This window comes from Podarcis muralis, chromosome 2 (genome assembly GCF_964188315.1).
Source record: "Podarcis muralis chromosome 2, rPodMur119.hap1.1, whole genome shotgun sequence".
In the NCBI taxonomy this organism is placed as follows: Eukaryota; Metazoa; Chordata; class Lepidosauria; order Squamata; family Lacertidae; genus Podarcis; species Podarcis muralis.
The window spans coordinates 68959940-68975626 of NC_135656.1; the positions used below are offsets into that span (position 1 = coordinate 68959940).

At 44.9% G+C, this 15687-nt stretch overlaps 2 protein-coding genes across 19 annotated transcripts in view; one reads left to right on the top strand and one right to left on the bottom strand.

Annotated features, from left to right (window-relative positions):
• Window positions 1–344: 344 nt before the first annotated feature.
• Window positions 345–2515, bottom strand: NHP2 (NHP2 ribonucleoprotein). Its single transcript, XM_028718540.2, has 4 exons — window positions 2293–2515; window positions 2113–2182; window positions 990–1095; window positions 345–741 (listed from the first exon to the last, which is right to left on the bottom strand). Exons 1-4 carry the CDS (start codon window positions 2447–2449, stop codon window positions 616–618), a joined length of 459 nt encoding a protein of 152 aa, XP_028574373.1. The 5' UTR covers window positions 2450–2515; the 3' UTR covers window positions 345–615.
• An 82-nt stretch (window positions 2516–2597) lies between these two features.
• Window positions 2598–15687, top strand: part of BRD8 (bromodomain containing 8) — a 29860-nt gene continuing 16770 nt past the window's right edge. For 3 of the 18 annotated variants that reach the window (XM_077924680.1, XM_077924683.1, XM_077924685.1), the window contains exons 1-15: window positions 2601–2719; window positions 3547–3643; window positions 4596–4665; window positions 4955–5004; window positions 5969–6091; window positions 6195–6275; window positions 6711–6775; window positions 7279–7415; window positions 7769–7984; window positions 9855–9999; window positions 11944–12153; window positions 12560–12870; window positions 13233–13667; window positions 14352–14445; window positions 14571–14617. In XM_077924680.1, the coding sequence (XP_077780806.1) occupies window positions 2701–2719; window positions 3547–3643; window positions 4596–4665; window positions 4955–5004; window positions 5969–6091; window positions 6195–6275; window positions 6711–6775; window positions 7279–7415; window positions 7769–7984; window positions 9855–9999; window positions 11944–12153; window positions 12560–12870; window positions 13233–13667; window positions 14352–14445; window positions 14571–14617 (2100 nt within the window). In that variant the 5' untranslated portion in view covers window positions 2601–2700. Of the gene's footprint in view, window positions 2720–2776; window positions 2946–3546; window positions 3644–4595; window positions 4666–4954; window positions 5005–5968; window positions 6092–6194; window positions 6276–6710; window positions 6776–7278; window positions 7416–7768; window positions 7985–9854; window positions 10000–11943; window positions 12154–12552; window positions 12871–13232; window positions 13668–14351; window positions 14446–14570; window positions 14618–15687 lie in introns of those variants that run through there. The other 15 variants (XM_028718531.2, XM_028718534.2, XM_077924682.1 and 12 more) reach the window with 12 other exon arrangements.

The window sequence follows — 15687 nt, forward strand, 5'->3', positions numbered from 1 at the left end:
TAAAAGTCCAAGGATGTTTATAAGGGAGAAACTGTAGACCTGCAGGCCCCAACGTCCTCCTGTTGCCCCAGCCCAGGGGAACAAACTATGCCAGCCCTCACACTGAAATAAATGGGATGGACACTGCTGAAGGGAGAAAACAACACCCACTGCCACCACCTGCCCTGCCAAAACAGGGATATTGCAGTTTCTCTACCATGATCAGCTTACACATTAAATTTAAAAATCATTTATGTATCTACTTCAAGTGGAAGAATGTAAAAGTTGGTGAACACTTCACCTTGGCAAGGATAAGTTGTGGTATGTAGGGGTAAATAATGTGTTGTAATAGACACTACACAACATTACAAGTGTTTTAATTAGTTTAATCTCTCCGCCTTCCCCCCACCCCCACCCAAGCTTCACAAACTTCCCTTGCTGCAAGACAAGTCAATAACTTCTTTCTAAATCAGTTGCTTAATATCTGGCACTTGAAGCGGGTATGAGCCACAGGGCTGGTGACAGTGCCAATTGCAGTATTCTCTTCCTTGCACTGCTCCTCTAAAATCAGGGTCAAGCTACTGCCCAGGCAAGTGCCTGTTTGTCAGTCTTAGTAGCATCTCTTACTGATGTTCCTCACAAAGGGAGGGGAAGAGCCTCCACCTCTTCCATACACTCATCATAGGCTTCCTGATATTCCTCATGGGGCTTGATCATGATAACACACGTTGGTCGCTTTGAACCTGCAGCTGCTCCCAAGTCCTGAAAGAAAAAAATGGGAAAGCAGCATTCAGTTTCCTAATTCACATACAAGTTTACCTTTTTTACTTTAAGCAGCAAACGGACCTTGTGGCAATTCACATGGAGAAATTATATAAATGCCAGCTGCATGAAACTGCTCTTCTAGAATAACCAAGATTTCTGTTCCTTATCAGGATGCAGGTCTATGGTGAAGAATAAAAATTCTACAAGAAATGGAAGCCTTCTTCTACTTCCCCACCCTACATTACCGTTTTGGAAGGGATGTAGACATATGGAAGGCTCCTGTCTTCACACATGATGGGAATGTGGCAATAGACATCAATAGGAAGTGTGTCTCCTGCAAGAACTGTGATCCTAAGAGAGACAGACAATGCAGCATCAGCAACAAAAATAAGACCAGAGCAATGCAAGTAGAGAAGACAACAAACACATTAAAACAGATATATTATGAATCTTTCCAAATATTTGATATTGTAATACAGGTATAATCCTGTGTATACGTATCAAATTGTGCTTCATCTCTGCAGTCATCATTTGCAAAAATAAGAGATTTCAAGCATGCATGTACACACATAAGGGAGCAGGTGAAATAGCTCACTGAGGCAAGTAGGTCTATGCAAGGCAAAAAACTTACTATGCAGAGCCAACTGAAAACGAGGTCTGATGAAAAGGATTAAAATCTGTTTTTGCTGGGCAAAGTATACTCATTTGCATGCAAGACACCCTTACTCATTCTCACACACAACCAGATTGTTTCTCTGGTGATGATGCCTTCAAGGATGAGGGCCTTCAAATGTTGCAAATCTGATAATCCCTGACAATTAGCTTTGCTAGCTGTGACTAAGAGGAGATGGAATATAATGGTATCTGGAGGGCCAGAGGTTCCCCACCCTTCGCCTACCAGGTGACCTTCAGGTGTTGTGGACTACAACTCCCATCAGCTATGCTGGCTGGGGCCCTGAGCTGTAGCCAAAATATCTGGAAGGCACCAGTTTGGCAAAGACTGCACTAAAAGTAGAGTCCCTTCAGTCCTTTTGTCTCTTGCACCAACAGAATCACAGGATTATAAACTAGTTGAGGATTATTTGTAAGCTTGCGACCAGGAACATCTCAGAAAATGCCATCTACTGATTCCAAAGCTTTGTGTGTGTGTGTCTATACAGCACATACCTGCGTGTCTATATCTCTCTCACCGATAGATAAGATCGATAGATACATAGACAGAAAGAAGAGTTCCTAACACGGCGGGAGTAGGGACCGGACCTGGCGTACCAGACTGGCTCCGAATTCAAGATCTGAACTGCTAGCGTCAGGCTGCGGCATGGAGAGAGAAAGAAGGCACATCGCGTCGCGACGGCGCGCAGTTCTTACCCCTTCTCGCCTTTGTTGATGAATTTCTGGACCTCTTTCACCCCACGCCGGATCTGCTTCTGCTTCGATGCTGCAAGTCAAACGGGAGAGTTTCCAGCAAGGATTGTTGGACGGAGCCCCCACCGCCCGCGAAAGCCGGACCGCCCTCCTTCCCTTCCCCTCCCCGTCCTGCACGCGCACCTTTCTTGATGCACTTGTACAGCTTCCGCGTCAACTTGCGGGAGGCCAGAGGCCGCGCGATGGCGTTCACGTTCTCCACCAGCTCGTGGTACGACTTCTCCGGGGTCGCCTCGGGCTCCGGCTCTTCCCTCGACTCCTGGTGCTTGGCTTTGCCCATCTTTGCCGCCGAAAGAACGCGGACCCACGTGCGGACACTTCCACTCCTGACCCTCCCAGAGCAAGGAACTCTGGGAAGGCAACCATAGAGCTCCAGGGGAGGGAAAGACCTTGTTTCCGGTCACCCCGTTAGTCGGCCAGCTCTGCCATCATCCAATAGAAAAGCGACTTTGAGGAATAAGTGCCACCCTCTCCTTCCTCCTCGGAGCAGGTTTCCCAGCAAGCATCGCGCTTGTTGGCGTCTTCGGGAAGATGGCGGCGGGGACGGGTAGTGAGTGGGGGTCTTTCTTTGGGGAAAGAGGGACGTGGCGCGGAGAGGGGAGCTAGGGTTGGCCCCGCCATAAAAAAAAACAAACAAAGCTAGAGAAGGGTGCATGTTTCTTGGTTGAGCGAAGCTTCGTTTGTTGTGTCAGGTGTCAGGACAGGAGCCCTTCCCCTCTTGTCCTTTAAGAGGGGTTGGTTGGGAGGTGGCTTGTCTGAAAGGCCTCCGATGACAGGTCAGTTTTCTCTTTTCTCCTTAGCTGAGGTACCCGGGAATAACGGCATAGGAGGTAGTAAAAGGCCATATGCCAGACATCCCCAGACTCGGCCCTCCAGATGTTTTGGGACTACAACTCCCACCATCCCTAGCTAACAGGACCAGTGGTCAGGGATGATGGGAGTTGTAGTCCCAAAACATCTGGAGGGCCGAGTTTGGGGATGTCTGCCTTATGCTAAGCCAGACCAACGGCCTATTTATTGTTCATACTGACACACAGTGACTTTCCAGGGCTTCAGACAGGAATCTTCCCTACCACTAAGTGAAGGCACCTCTTCAGGGTTTCAGATGGGAATGTTTCCTGAGGTTAACAGGAAATTAACCCTGTGACTTTTTGCATGCAACATATATTCTCTGCCACTGAGTTGGTACCAATAGACTTTTCATTGAGTTGACTTTTAGTGTGGCTGTTTTGGGGTGGGGTATGTAGGGTGTAGGGGCTTGAAAACCAAACTTTCAAAAGCAGCATGGATTGCGATAGATTTAATTTAGTTTGAGGGTTCTTTTTTAACTATGTGGGCAGGTTGCAACACCGTAATGTTTATCTTTTTCCACATCAGAGCACAAGTTGCTGAGCGCTGGGCCTACAGAGCCATGGTCTATCCGGGAAAAACTTTGCTTGGCTTCTTCAGTCATGCGGAGTGGAGACCAAAACTGGTAAGAAACGGATATAACTGTTGGCTACATAAAAACTGTTGCTAAATACAGTTCCTGCTATGCCTTGGAACATAATTGAATAATAATAATAATAATAATAATAATAATTGGAAGCCACTCTGGGCAGCTTCCAACAAAGATTAAAAATACATGAAAATGTCACACATTAAAAACTTCCCTGAACAGGGCTACCTTCAGTTGTCTTCTAAATGTCAGGTAGTTGTTTTCTCTTTGACATCTGGTGGGAGGGCGTTCCACAGGGCGGGCGCCACTACCGAGAAGGCCTTCTGCCTGGTTCCCTGTAGCTTTGCTTCTCACAATGAGGGAACCTCCAGAAGGCTATACTTTACCATACAGCATGTAACATCCACCAAGATGATAAAAGCTCACACTCATGGAAAGGCTGCTGAATCCAGCCTTGGCTTTATAACTACCACTGCACATACACACATTCCTAGAGAAAGGGGAGGGGATAAGACGTGCTATAGGCCTTTGACCTTTGACTGTTTCTAACCACCCACTTACTGCTGGGTTTTTCTTTAAACAAAATCCAGATGTGGGAGATGGGTTTCTCAAAACATGGCCCAAGCACTTAGTGAAATTTCACCCATTTTTTCTAAGTTACACTAACACAGAAGAGCATAGGAGATTTGGCGGGGGTGTGTGGAATAGACCTCCTATTTTTTTCTGAAAAGAAGGGGAATGAAGGAAGTTTTCCCCAATTTTTGTGGACCTTCACATAGGCATCCTGACTACCACAATGTGGGGAAGGAGAGTTACTTAAAATGAGATCTAGTTATGGGGCACAATGTAACATAGTCATTTTCAGAAAGTATTGTATTGTCTGTGTGTCAAAGTTTCCCCAGTCCAATCAACTGGTGACCAAACCTTCCCCACTATGTTTTGCCCAGCAAAGGAGGGAAGATCTTGAAACTTTCTCCTTTTTCTCTAGGGTTTCTGTCAGCAGAGCCATCAAACCCTTTGCAGAGCCAGGCCGCCCACCTGATTGGTTTTCCCAAAAGGTAGGGTGCTTAAATTTCACATCATGATAGGCTTGCATTTCACCTATGGGGAATACCTATTCAGGGGACTCTCTGTAAGGATCTATCGCATGTTAAATGCCGAAAACACGTTTAAAATTGTTTTCCAGGAAAGTATACTTCCTAGCCCACATATCTGGAAACAGCTTTAATATGTGGAATGTGTCTTATATAAACTACCCCAAGTTTTTGTCTCAACTCAGATTCGTAGTGTTGTTTGTTGTGATTTATCTTCTGAAATCTGTATGCACTTTTATTACCTTTTTTTTAGCATTGTGCGTCACAATATTCTGAGCTTCTGGAGACCACAGAGACCCCAAAGTGAGTTCAAAGGCCAAACCACCTCTTTGAGTGGGGTGGGACAGGGCAGGACTTCACATTGCAAGGAAGATACTGTGTAATGGTAAACTACTGCGTTATAGACTATTTGAGAACTGAAGAGGAATGATAGTTTGAACACAGCATACGAAAGTACCTGAAACGCTGCTTCCTGACCATCTTTCTTTTTAAGTCTGGCTCCCAGAAATTATAGTAACTTGCATACTTTACCCTAAGCTAAATTATTTGGTTACAAAGAAAGATAATGCACTGGCAGAACAATCCAAACCCTGGCTGGGCAGTCACAAAACATGAAAGAAGTGCACAGCCACAGTCTCATCTGGCTCCATCCAGACCCATAGCTCATGCTGGCCAGGTGGGAGGCAGACAGAATGTTGCCGGAGCAATCAGGCCCATTGCCATCAAATGACAGCAATGAGGCCAGCTTCGAATCCAGTGGATTTTGGATTAGCTCAGGCTCTCCTGCCCACCTCCAGAATGCTGTGTTCTGGTTTGGGGAGTAGATGTGTTTCTCATATTTTTGTAACCTGTGCTTTACTTGGCGGTCAGTTCGACATCATTCCCCAGGAAAGAGCAGTAGGATGTTTAAATCTGCAAAAGTCACTCAGTTTTAGAAGCCAAACACTTTTTCATATGTTATTGTGTCTTGTGACTTAATCATTTGTTCTGTTTATTTGTGTTTCAGTCCCTATAAATTGTACAATGTTTGGGAAGGTAGGCTTCTTGCAATTTCCCATACAAATTTCCAAAGTGGCTGGCTGATACTTAGGCTGTAGTGATCTTTTTAAGATTGCATTTCCACTGAATTGCAGAATTGCAAAAGTGGGAAAGAGATAATTGGAACAAGGAAGAATTAGGTGGGATATGTGAGGACAAAAGGTGCTGTATATGGGAAGATTGAAAGCCATTACTGGTTGCTAGATTGTTTTCTCCTTTTTTTGTGTAGAAGAAAGCGTGGTGAGAAGGGAGAAGTGGTAGAAACTGTGGAAGATGTAATTGTGAGAAAACTGACAGCAGAACGGGTTGAGGAGTTAAAGAAGATGATTAAGGAGACACAGGAAAAGTACAGGTACCGATCAGATTTTTTGGAGTGTGGAGCTCTTGAAAAGCCTGGTTGCTTCAGGACATGTGAATAATAACGTGGATCAAACCTATCTGTGTTGTCTCTACAGGCAGCTGAAGAGGGATGCAGAACTGATCCAGGCAGGGCACATGGACCATAGGCTGGAGGAACTGTGCAATGACATTGTGGTGTGGGTTATCTTATTATTTCCCTGCTACAGCTTTTCTTTCTTTCTGGGACTTCATATCTGAGCCCTCAGATTTAGTTCTTAGCATTGCAACGAAATGATTGAACTTGACGCTTCTTGGCTTTATGGCATCATTACCCCATGTGGTGCAATTGCCCAAGCTTTGTAGCATTTGCTCACTTTCTCTCCCTCATCCCATGGATTGCAAGGCCTTGTGGCTTTTGAAGTAGAGCTTTGAGGGCATTCTTGGGAAATGGTCCTGATATCTGGCCTGACATTTTTAAGGTCTTGGCTGAAAAGCCTGCCTCGGGGCTTAATTGTGAGCAGTTACTTATTATATTAGGGACTGTGGGATATCTGTCTAACACATCCGTGGGAAGCACCTCCGTTTTGCACCCAATAGCCTAGTGTAACATTGAACTTTGCTATTTTTTTCAGGAAGAAAAGAATGGAAGAGGAGGAGGCAGAAGTGAAGAGAAAGGCTACAGATGCTGCTTATCAAGGTTAGTTGGAAGCCAGTTTTTGATCCCATAGAACCAAACTCCTGGAGGGGAACATGTTTAGTGATGCAACTGAGCTGAGACGGAGAAAGAGGTCTACAGGTAGATGTATTGGGTCAGCCTGATTTCCTTACTCTTTCCTTGTGAAGTGGAAGACAATGTATGATTTTCAGAGGCCTCTGCCGTCTTAAAAGACTTTCCTCAGTATTAGATGCCAGGTTTTGGTGCAAGAATCCTGAGGGAAGGCAAAATGCCAGAGAGATTCTTCTAAGAGAAAAAGAGATGAAGTAAGAAAGCTGCCTGGATTAGTGATGGATAAGCCACTGAGGAAGAATTTGCTACCAGTTGCATATTCTGATTCTTTATGCTAGGAGAAACAGCAGGAATTCGTTAGCACTAAGAATGTTTGTGATGGTGTTTTGGGGATCATTTCATCTTGTGCTGAGATTTCTTATTTATCAAGGTGATTCTTTGAACTTCTTGACTGAATTTTCGGCATTTTCCAGCTCGTCAGGCAGTTAAGAACACATCACGAAGACCTCCAGGAATTATGGTCCGTTCTCCTGCAGGCTCAACCTCGCCAGGAGCAGACTACAGTCTGGGTGACTTATCTCAACCCACGTTGGAAGAGGCTAGTCCAGGGGTAAGGATATGGCAAGAATGAGAAACCATTGAGACGCTATAGGTCTCTCTGCAGTTTTCCCAGGCTTCTTGCCCCCCCTTTTTTTCTTTTATAATGTTGATAGCTTGCATGCAACCTTTTCCAGAGAACAAAGCCTGCTTTGTGCTGTGTGGCAAAAGGTTGAAATGCACTTTGGTGGTAACTGCTAGTGTAGGTCTGAAAAGGTGGAGGTACACAAAGGGCTGAGGGGAGCAAGAGTGATGGAGGAGGTGCTTGGGGTATGCTTGGTCATTGGCCCCGGTGGGAGGGGTGATTGGGACTTGTCAGGATGATGAGGATGTGGCATTGAACAGTGTGGTTTTTCTCTTTCTCAGGTAACTCCAGGGACATTGCCCAGCACCCCAGTTGCCTCCTTCATTGGGATCCCTGACACCCCTATGGGCTCCACCTCCCTGGATGCCCCCATGACCCCAGTCACAGATGATTCAGCCCAGAAAAAGATGCTAGGACAGAAAGCAACTCCGCCTCCTTCTCCTCTGCTTTCAGAGCTGCTGAAGAAGGGCAGCCTCCTGCCCACAAGCCCCAGGCTGGTATGGAGTTCCCTGCTTACATATGCAATAGTCCTGGTGAATCTCTGTGACTGACTTTCACTGGAAAGGGCAAAAGGCCCAAGCATTTTTCAAAGGGGGAAGCTTAGATAGGCCTTAAATGCCACATGTTAATTTTGGCTGCTATATAGCAAATTTTCCAAGCTCCACAAAGCACTATGCATGCAGCATCTTAGTCATTCATATGATAACCCTATATGGCAGGCCAGTATTATTATCTGCATGTTACAGCTGTGGGGGAGAGTGACTGTCCTAATGCTACCAAGTGAGTTCATAATACTAAGATGGCATTTGAACTGGGAATTTTTAGTTCATGAGTATACAGGGTTGAAGACCATACACAGCCGTATTAAGGAAATGCAGTTGCAGATTGGCTGGGATTTTTATTGCTTTTTTAAAAATTAATTGTTCTTAATGGTGTTTCTTTAAAAAGTTATTTATTATACTTAATATCTTGTTCTAACACGGGGCTCCCAGTGATTTCTCATCCAAGGGATTTGATCAGAACCACAATGGTTAGCCTCCAGTGCTTCAGCATTAACTGCTTCCTGATCACTCACTGGACTTATTTTTAGTGTGGTTTGTTTAATAATTTAGTCCTAAATATGTTGTAAATCACCTCGAAGTATGAGGGAGGTGGGATAAAAATATTTTAAGTAAACATTGAGCTTACAAAAGAGGAGAAGGAGGCAACCAAGCTGCATACAGTGAAATTAAAACTGTGTGTGTGTGTGTGTGTGTGTGTGTGTGTGTGTGTGTGTGTACACACACGCAGAGAGAGAGAAACTATTTTATTTAACAGAAATTATATATCATTTACCCGAACTAAAAAGACTTTTAGATGGTTTACAACATTAATGTCAAATAGACATGTTTTAGTGCAAGAACTTTAGGAAACCTCACACAATAACACAATAATTTGGATGTTTTGCATTGCAATCCCATGCGCCCAGGTAAGTGTGTATGGGATGGCAGCCATAATGTATTTTGTTTTGCTCTCTTAATATATTTAGAGCTTGTTCACTGCCTGCATGTGGCGGGATCCCCAAAGAGCAGGGATGTGTGAAGAAACTGTAGCCCTCCACATGTTGGACTCCAACCCACATCAGCCCCAGGCACATGGCCAATTGGGTTTGGGCTGATGGGCATTCTAGTCCAATAATCTCCAGAGGGCCACAGCTTTCCCATCTGTCTCATAAAGCCTGCCTTCTCTCGCCATTGGTGAGTGTGCATGGGCAGGTGGAATGGACACTATGTGGAATGGGAGGATTTGCAGCCATATGGGGATCCCTTCATATGAGTAAGGTCATCTGGGATGTGTGTGACCATCTATGCAATGTAGTCTTTGTTTGCTTCATATACACCTTGGTTATTTTTTTCCATCTCTCCTGTGACTTTTTAATACATAGTGTTTCATTTTATGTTTTTAGCATTGATTATATTGGGGAGGTGGGCTTGGGGGAAAAATCTGTCTTGTGTTTCCAAGGAAAGCTCTACAATTTTCTCCTTTTTGAGCTGATCTTTCCTGTCTGGCATTTCTAACAAATTAAGCCAAGCTAACCTGAATTTCTAGCCGTGGATGAGAAGCTGAGTGTTATTTCTTTGGATGAGAATGAGGGAGTTTTTTGTTTTGGATTTTCCCTGCCTCTGTACTTGATTGACTTGATTGACTTTATCCATGTTGCTGGCTCCTTGCTTAAATGCTACACGGGAGCAGCCAGAGCACCATGGCGGAGCCAGCTGCAAGAACCTGAGTTAGTTTTATTGGTAGTACAGGCAAGACCTTGTTGTGTGTGGATAGCAGTGGGAGAGTCTGTGTATTGGTTTTGAGTATGTGAATATCCTTTGGCAGGTGGGTGAGAGCGACATGACAGTAGTTTCTGGTCACACAAGCAGCTCTGGTCTCCTCCTGGAAGTGGGAGGGGTTCTTCCAGGGCTGCACGGTGGAGAAATGCAGTCAGCTTCAACTACGGTTCCTGCATCTCCTGCTGCTTCAGGTAGGCCTATTCTGCTATTGCTGTGTTTTTCTCTCTTCTGCATTAGTATCGTAGAGTTGGAAGGGGCTTCAGAAGAAATCCACTGCTACAGTGTGTAATTTCTGGTCTGCCATTTGTGTTGAGAACAGCAGGGGATGTGAGGGTCCTGTTTCAAATGATGTGAATAAATCAAGAACATATTCTATGAAAGCTGAGACCTTGGAAGACCAAATATGTAATTTGCATGGCAAAGCCTTTAGTCAAAGCTTTGCTTGTATGTGTCGGGGCTTTGTGTGATGTTTGATCATGTTACTTCGTGTTATGAATGTTATTGCCTTGATTCTCTTCCTTAAATCACTTTGTTCGCTGACTTCCCCTTAATCTCATGTTTAGCTTAATGTTCCTTTCCACGTCCTCCATTCGTTTCGTATGTTTGTTCTTGGTATAAGCTTTCGTGTGCATGGTATCTGAAGAAGTGTGCATGTACACGAAAGCTCATACCAAGAACAAACTTAGTTGGTCTCTAAGGTGCTACTGGAAGGAATTTTGTATGTATTTAACTGATAGCTTGAGACTTTTATCTGAGCCATAGTGTGTCCTTTCCCCCTTCTCCCCCTTTGCTCCTTCCCTCCCTCTCCCCTGCCCTCATTGTTAAGCACCTAGTTGTAGGCTGGTGGTGGGAAACCTAATTAGGTCCACGACCTCAGCAGTTAGCCCACTAGGTTGAGATCTATAGGTATAGGGTGGTATACAGATTTAATAAATAATATTTTCCCCCTTGTTTTGACGTCTTATGGCATCAAGTGCAAGAAAGTTCAAGCAGGAAAAGTTTAATAATAATAAGAGAAGAAAAAGTGTGAATATATTCCTGAATCTTCCGTTGCAGCCAGGGTTTGAAGCTTGTCACATAATGTCCTATGACGTCAGCTAATTAACCCAAGGAGGCTCAGCCACGTTTGGATCCAGCTCTCCAGTGTGATCCAATTTCTCACCCCTTGTAAATCCAAAAGGATAATACAAACATAAAGATTGGTGCCAAGTGCAGCACAAAGTACCCTGAGAATCTCAACCTTTTAAAAAAGTAGTTTTCTGGCCCATTTTAAAACAATGTTAAAAGTATGTAATTCCTGAGGAAAATGCAGGTGTTGGGGAAGTGATCGGAAGAAAAATCTTTGTATTCTATACTGGTTGCAGAATTCACCTTCTCTTGGTCCAAATACTCCCAGAGCAGTGTTAACATGGTGCATATACAGGCTTGGCTTCAGAGTTCTGCATCAGACTTCGTCTGCTCCAGCCCTGCTACATGACATAAGATCTTGATTGATGCCAAATTGCCTTCCTAGCTTGGTCCTCCTTGTTTTTTAAAGATCATTCTCGCAATGATAAACCTTATAAGGAAAAAAATGTGGGCTCCAAGTCTGCTAAACACTCTGGATTCAGCAGAAGACTTGTGTTGAGCTTCAATGAAAGCCTTTTATACTTTACTAGTTCCCATGGCTCCAGAATCCTGCTATCCCTTGGGCATTGTTGCTCAGCCAAACTTTGCTCACTCCCTTCTTTCCCCTATCTGATTTCATCTATACCAAAATATTGTGAATTCTGCACACCTTTAAATACTGAAAATTGAATTTAGGTTTTGCAAATAAAGGGAAAGCTATGAAAACCTCCTATGATTTGTTCAGTGTACGAAAATGTGGTTGTTTTGCCCCAGATTTGGATTTCTTTTAGTGGTATAAAATGCTGCCCTTCCTCTTTTAAAAGCACACAGTGATCCTTGCTTGTATATGCTCCTGAGCCCTGCTAAGTGACTCCCAGGACAGCTCTCTGTGGTCCGTTTTGTGACTTATGTTGGCGTGTGCAACCCTGGTGGGCATGAGCTGGTCAAGAGCCCAAGGATTGCTTGCTCTGTAGTATTCTGTAGCTTCTTGGCTAATGTGCTTTCCCCCTTCTTCACACTTTTGTTAGGTGCTCCTACACTTTCCCGCCTTTTAGAAGCTGGTCCAGCGCAATTCACCACATCGCTTGCTTCCTTTTCTGCTGTTGCCAGTGAACCTCCAGGCAAACTCCTGCCTCCCCCTGTAGAGTCCGTGTCTCAGGCAACTCTAGTCATGGTGCCCACGCTACAAGCACCAGCTGCTGTGCCACCCGCTGCAACTCCCGAAAGTGTAGCGACAGGTGCGTCCTTGCACTCGTATGCCCGTCCCTACCTTGCAGAAGACTTTCCCTCTTAGATTCGGTAGAAGGTCTATGTGGATGTGGGCTGTGGGCGTCTCTAAAATCTGTAGCTGGGTGGTTGATTTTGGGATTCATTGTGCCAGAGGCCCGAGGTTGTTGAGCAGAGTCCCCCTTGTGTTTCAGGCAGGGTGCAGGAACTGATAAAGGAAAGATGATCTGGGGTGAAGTTAGCAAGAGGGATAGAGCTAGACTCCGATGCTAAGAGATGGCTCCTGCTCTGACTCTCATCATTTGGGAGGGTGGGGAAAATAGGGGCCATCAGCCTGCATGTGCCTTTATTTGGGGCTGTAGAATGTGTTTTGGTTTTCTTGATCTGACCCATGCTGCTGGTTGCTGCAGCTGCCAGGCTTTCACTTGACTTGTCACTCTTGTCCAGTGAGTCAGCCCAACACCTGTGTTTCCATGGAGGCAGTGCCTGATCCTCACACTGTGACAGTGTCAATGGACAGCAGTGAGATTTCCATGATCATTGATTCCATCAAGAAAGATTGCCTGGGCTCTGGGGCATCTGGTGCTGTAGGGACTTCCAAAGACCACAGCATTGATGGGAAGGAAGACCTAGATCTGGCTGAGAAGATGGACATTGCAGTTTCCTACACGGGGGAAGAACTGGACTTCGAGACTGTTGGGGACATCATAGCTATCATTGAAGACAAGGTAAAATTATCTAGAGGCTTGGTCATGCCTCTCATATCACATGAAACCATAGTTAAAATAAACTTCATTTGTTTTAAACAAGGGTTAAACCTTGCTGGGTTCAGGTGACACTACAAGGTATACCCTGGCTCAGCACAACTGGAGAGTCATGAGGCACCCACAATTTTAGCAGCGTGTAGTAGCATGCTGCTCATTCATATTGTTTAAATTACTGTTTTAATGCGACATGTGAACTAGACCTCTCCTCTCCCCTTGTGTTTGGCACCCTAGCCTGTTGAATAGACGGGGTAGTGCAAGGACTTTCTTTACATCTCCATTGTTCTCATGGCCTCTGATTGTTGCCTGTATTGCTGTTGGTAAAGGTGGACGACCATTCTGAAGTCCTGGATGTAGCAGCAGTAGAGGCTTTCTGCGATGAGATTGAGGATCCTCAGTCACTGACCGACCCCTGGGAGCACCCACTCCAACGAGAGCACCCAATCCAACAGGAGCACGAGAAGCAGAGCCAGATCCCCCCAATGGCTGTGACTGTAAAGCAGGAGAGACCAGACTGCGAGGAATCGGAGGCTAAGGGGATCAGAGATCTGATGAGCATTGGGGATCTGGGAACAGAAATAAAGACGGAACCTTCTGAGCAGGGACAGATTCATCTGAGCCCTGAGGAAGCTTCTGCACTAGCAACCAGAACAAGTGAAGCCCCTGAAGATGAAGAGACACGGGTTGCTGGTCTGGAGGGCTCTGAAATGGAGATGGAATCTTCAAAGGTTGAAATGGATCATGGCACAGTGAAGACAGAGGTAAATCGATGAAGAGGCTTCTTGGATATAACATGAATGGGGAATCAGTTGATAGATGAGGTATGGGAGGAGAGAGGCAGCCCCTAGCTTGAAGCTGTTTTTCAGACCTATGCTTAGTGCACAATAACATGCAAATTTGTTTGTTAGCCAAACTGACTTGACAAATGAACTGTATTCACTCTCTGAAATCTGTGCTTGGGCATTCTTAGATTTACCCCAGATAAAAATCTGGCATGTATAGATTATGCAAATTGCTGAAATTGGGGCAGGGGTTATGGGTCTTCTTGTTTTGCTAGCCAGAAGGGAGTGGCAGTGAGTACTGAATCCCTGTCCCCAGTCCCTTGGGAATGTTCAACTATCCCTGTTACTTGGAAGACATTACCCACCAAGTACATTGTGCTGTCACCCTTTCTTTATCATTGAAATCTGGATTCACAGTCAGCTGAACACTTCATTCTCCCATTTCTTTGTACTTGTGATGCTACAGCATACGCACAGTTTTGTCCATATGTTAGATCCTTGAGGAGCCATTTACTCAGGTATGCGGAGCTTTGCTGTGGATGCAGCTGTTTTGTTGTTCAAGCGCTGTCTGCCTTTAGAGTCCTGATGGCATAAAATATGACTCAATGCTTAATGTAGGAAGCTGGTCCTGTTGCTCATGTTAGGCCATTCTTTTCTTTCTAGCTTCCCCCTGATGATGATACGTCCTCCCCACATGCTCCAAGTGCAAGCGAAGATTCCTCACAAGCAGATCTTCACCACAAATATGAGCTTTCAGGTAACCTGACTGGCTTGCTGGGGAAGGGGGAACTGGTTGTGACACTGCTAGGGAGGGAGGCTGGTATCTGTGACTGCCTGAAATTATTGGATTTTAAAAAAAATTCCCCTTTTTTCCCCTTCCAGAATCAATGAAGGAAGAAGCCCAAGCTCTTTTTGAGAACCAAATGAAGGTATTTTATTTACCCTCAGATTTCTTGACTTACATGCAGAATGAAAGTAGTTGTCAGCTGCTTGCATCTGAGGCCATAGGTGGAGAATGCCAGAATTAATTTAAAGTGTGATCCCAATATATACCAGGTTCTCAAAAATTACAGACGAAAAGGAAAAGTTGCGTTAATCTTTCTGCAGGCAGAGATCCGGGCCTCCCTTGTAGCTGTGCTATTGTGTGTTAATATTTGTTCCTATCCTGTTTTTTTCTGGCCAAAGACCTTCAAAAGAATGAACAAAGTATTGTGTAACAAAATGCAATATAATTAATATCTGGCAGCAGGCTGCACTGGGTGGGGGAAAGTAGTGGTGCAGGGATTCAGGGCTGCTATCAGCTCTGCTGAGAAGCTAGGCTGCTTCCTGCAGCTCACTTAGCAGCAGCCATTAACATCCAGCAGTGGGGGAAGAGGGGTGCAGAGCCATATCATCTGAGCAGCTGAGAGACCAGCACCTGTTCATGAAGTTTTCCACAAGCTGCCCACTGGAAGAATTTGAAATGAAGAACTTATACTTGAGTTTGTTTTTTCTTTCTCCCACCCAGTCTGTTTCCTTTTTGTGCTGTGTACCTCTAAATTGTAAGCCTGTGGGCAGGGTCTCTTTGGGGAATTTGGGGTAGCAAGAGTCCTGTTGTAAAAGTGGAAATAATTGTGCTAATAGGATGAGGTACCATCCTTTGTCTTAAACATGTCAAAACCTGGCAACAATACCATCCATAGATTTTAAGATGCTGGCATAATATTACAGAAATCAAGGGGAAAGTAGCAGAAGCTGAAAACCTCAATTGTTGAAAAAGTATTGATGGAAAAGAGTGGGCTTTGCCATCTGTCAAACGTAGGAGAGGGAGGAAAATACACCTGCCTTTTGATAGAGGTGCCACTGCTGTGAAGGCCCTGTGACTTGGGGTGGGGGAAGTGGGACAGGGTCCCCTCTGTAAATCTCAGCAAGCAGATAGACTCGTGTGGGGAAGTTAGCTGAAAGGCATTCTCCCTAATCATGCTTCCCTAGTATGCTAGGAGCAGATGTTTGCTCATAT

What these genes read in the sequence shown, in the direction of transcription:
- NHP2 (XM_028718540.2), bottom strand. Translation starts at nt 2,449, where the DNA reads ATGGGCAAAGCCAAGCACCAGGAGTCGAGGGAAGAGCCGGAGCCCGAG. An exon ending in GTACAAGTGCATCAAGAAAG is followed by an intron (nt 2,183 to 2,292) that starts GTGCGCGTGCAG and finishes TTTGACTTGCAG; the next exon opens with CATCGAAGCAGAAGCAGATC. An exon ending in ATCAACAAAGGCGAGAAGGG is followed by an intron (nt 1,096 to 2,112) that starts GTAAGAACTGCG and finishes TGTCTCTCTTAG; the next exon opens with GATCACAGTTCTTGCAGGAG.